This window comes from Gekko japonicus, unplaced genomic scaffold (genome assembly GCF_001447785.1).
Source record: "Gekko japonicus isolate JY-2015 unplaced genomic scaffold, Gekko_japonicus_V1.1 scaffold191449, whole genome shotgun sequence".
Classification (NCBI taxonomy): Eukaryota; Metazoa; Chordata; class Lepidosauria; order Squamata; family Gekkonidae; genus Gekko; species Gekko japonicus.
Window position 1 is genome coordinate 1 of NW_015351103.1, and position 200 is coordinate 200.

A 200-nucleotide genomic window follows, 5' to 3' on the forward strand; every position below is an offset into this window, starting at 1 on the left:
AAGCTGCACCACCACCACCAGCAGCAGCCGCCGCCCCGCCCCTCCGCCTCCCCGCCGCCGCCCCTCCTCCTCCTGCCCCCCGAGCCGGAGCCGGGGGGCTGCGAGCGGCCCCACCACCCCGCGGGGCACCGCCTCCTCTCCCCGGGGGGCACCAGCTGCAGCTACCCCAGCGAGGACAGCAGCGAGGAGGAGGAGGAGGA

At 78.5% G+C, this 200-nt stretch overlaps 1 protein-coding gene across 1 annotated transcript; it reads left to right on the top strand.

Moving 5' to 3' along the window:
* Nucleotides 1–9: 9 nt before the first annotated feature.
* LOC107125519 (SKI family transcriptional corepressor 2-like) lies at nucleotides 10–195 on the top strand (the record flags this gene model as incomplete). Its single annotated transcript, XM_015428939.1, has 1 exon — nucleotides 10–195. A coding segment is annotated over one exon (186 nt), but the record flags the coding sequence as incomplete, so codon positions are not given.
* Nucleotides 196–200: the final 5 nt, after the last annotated feature.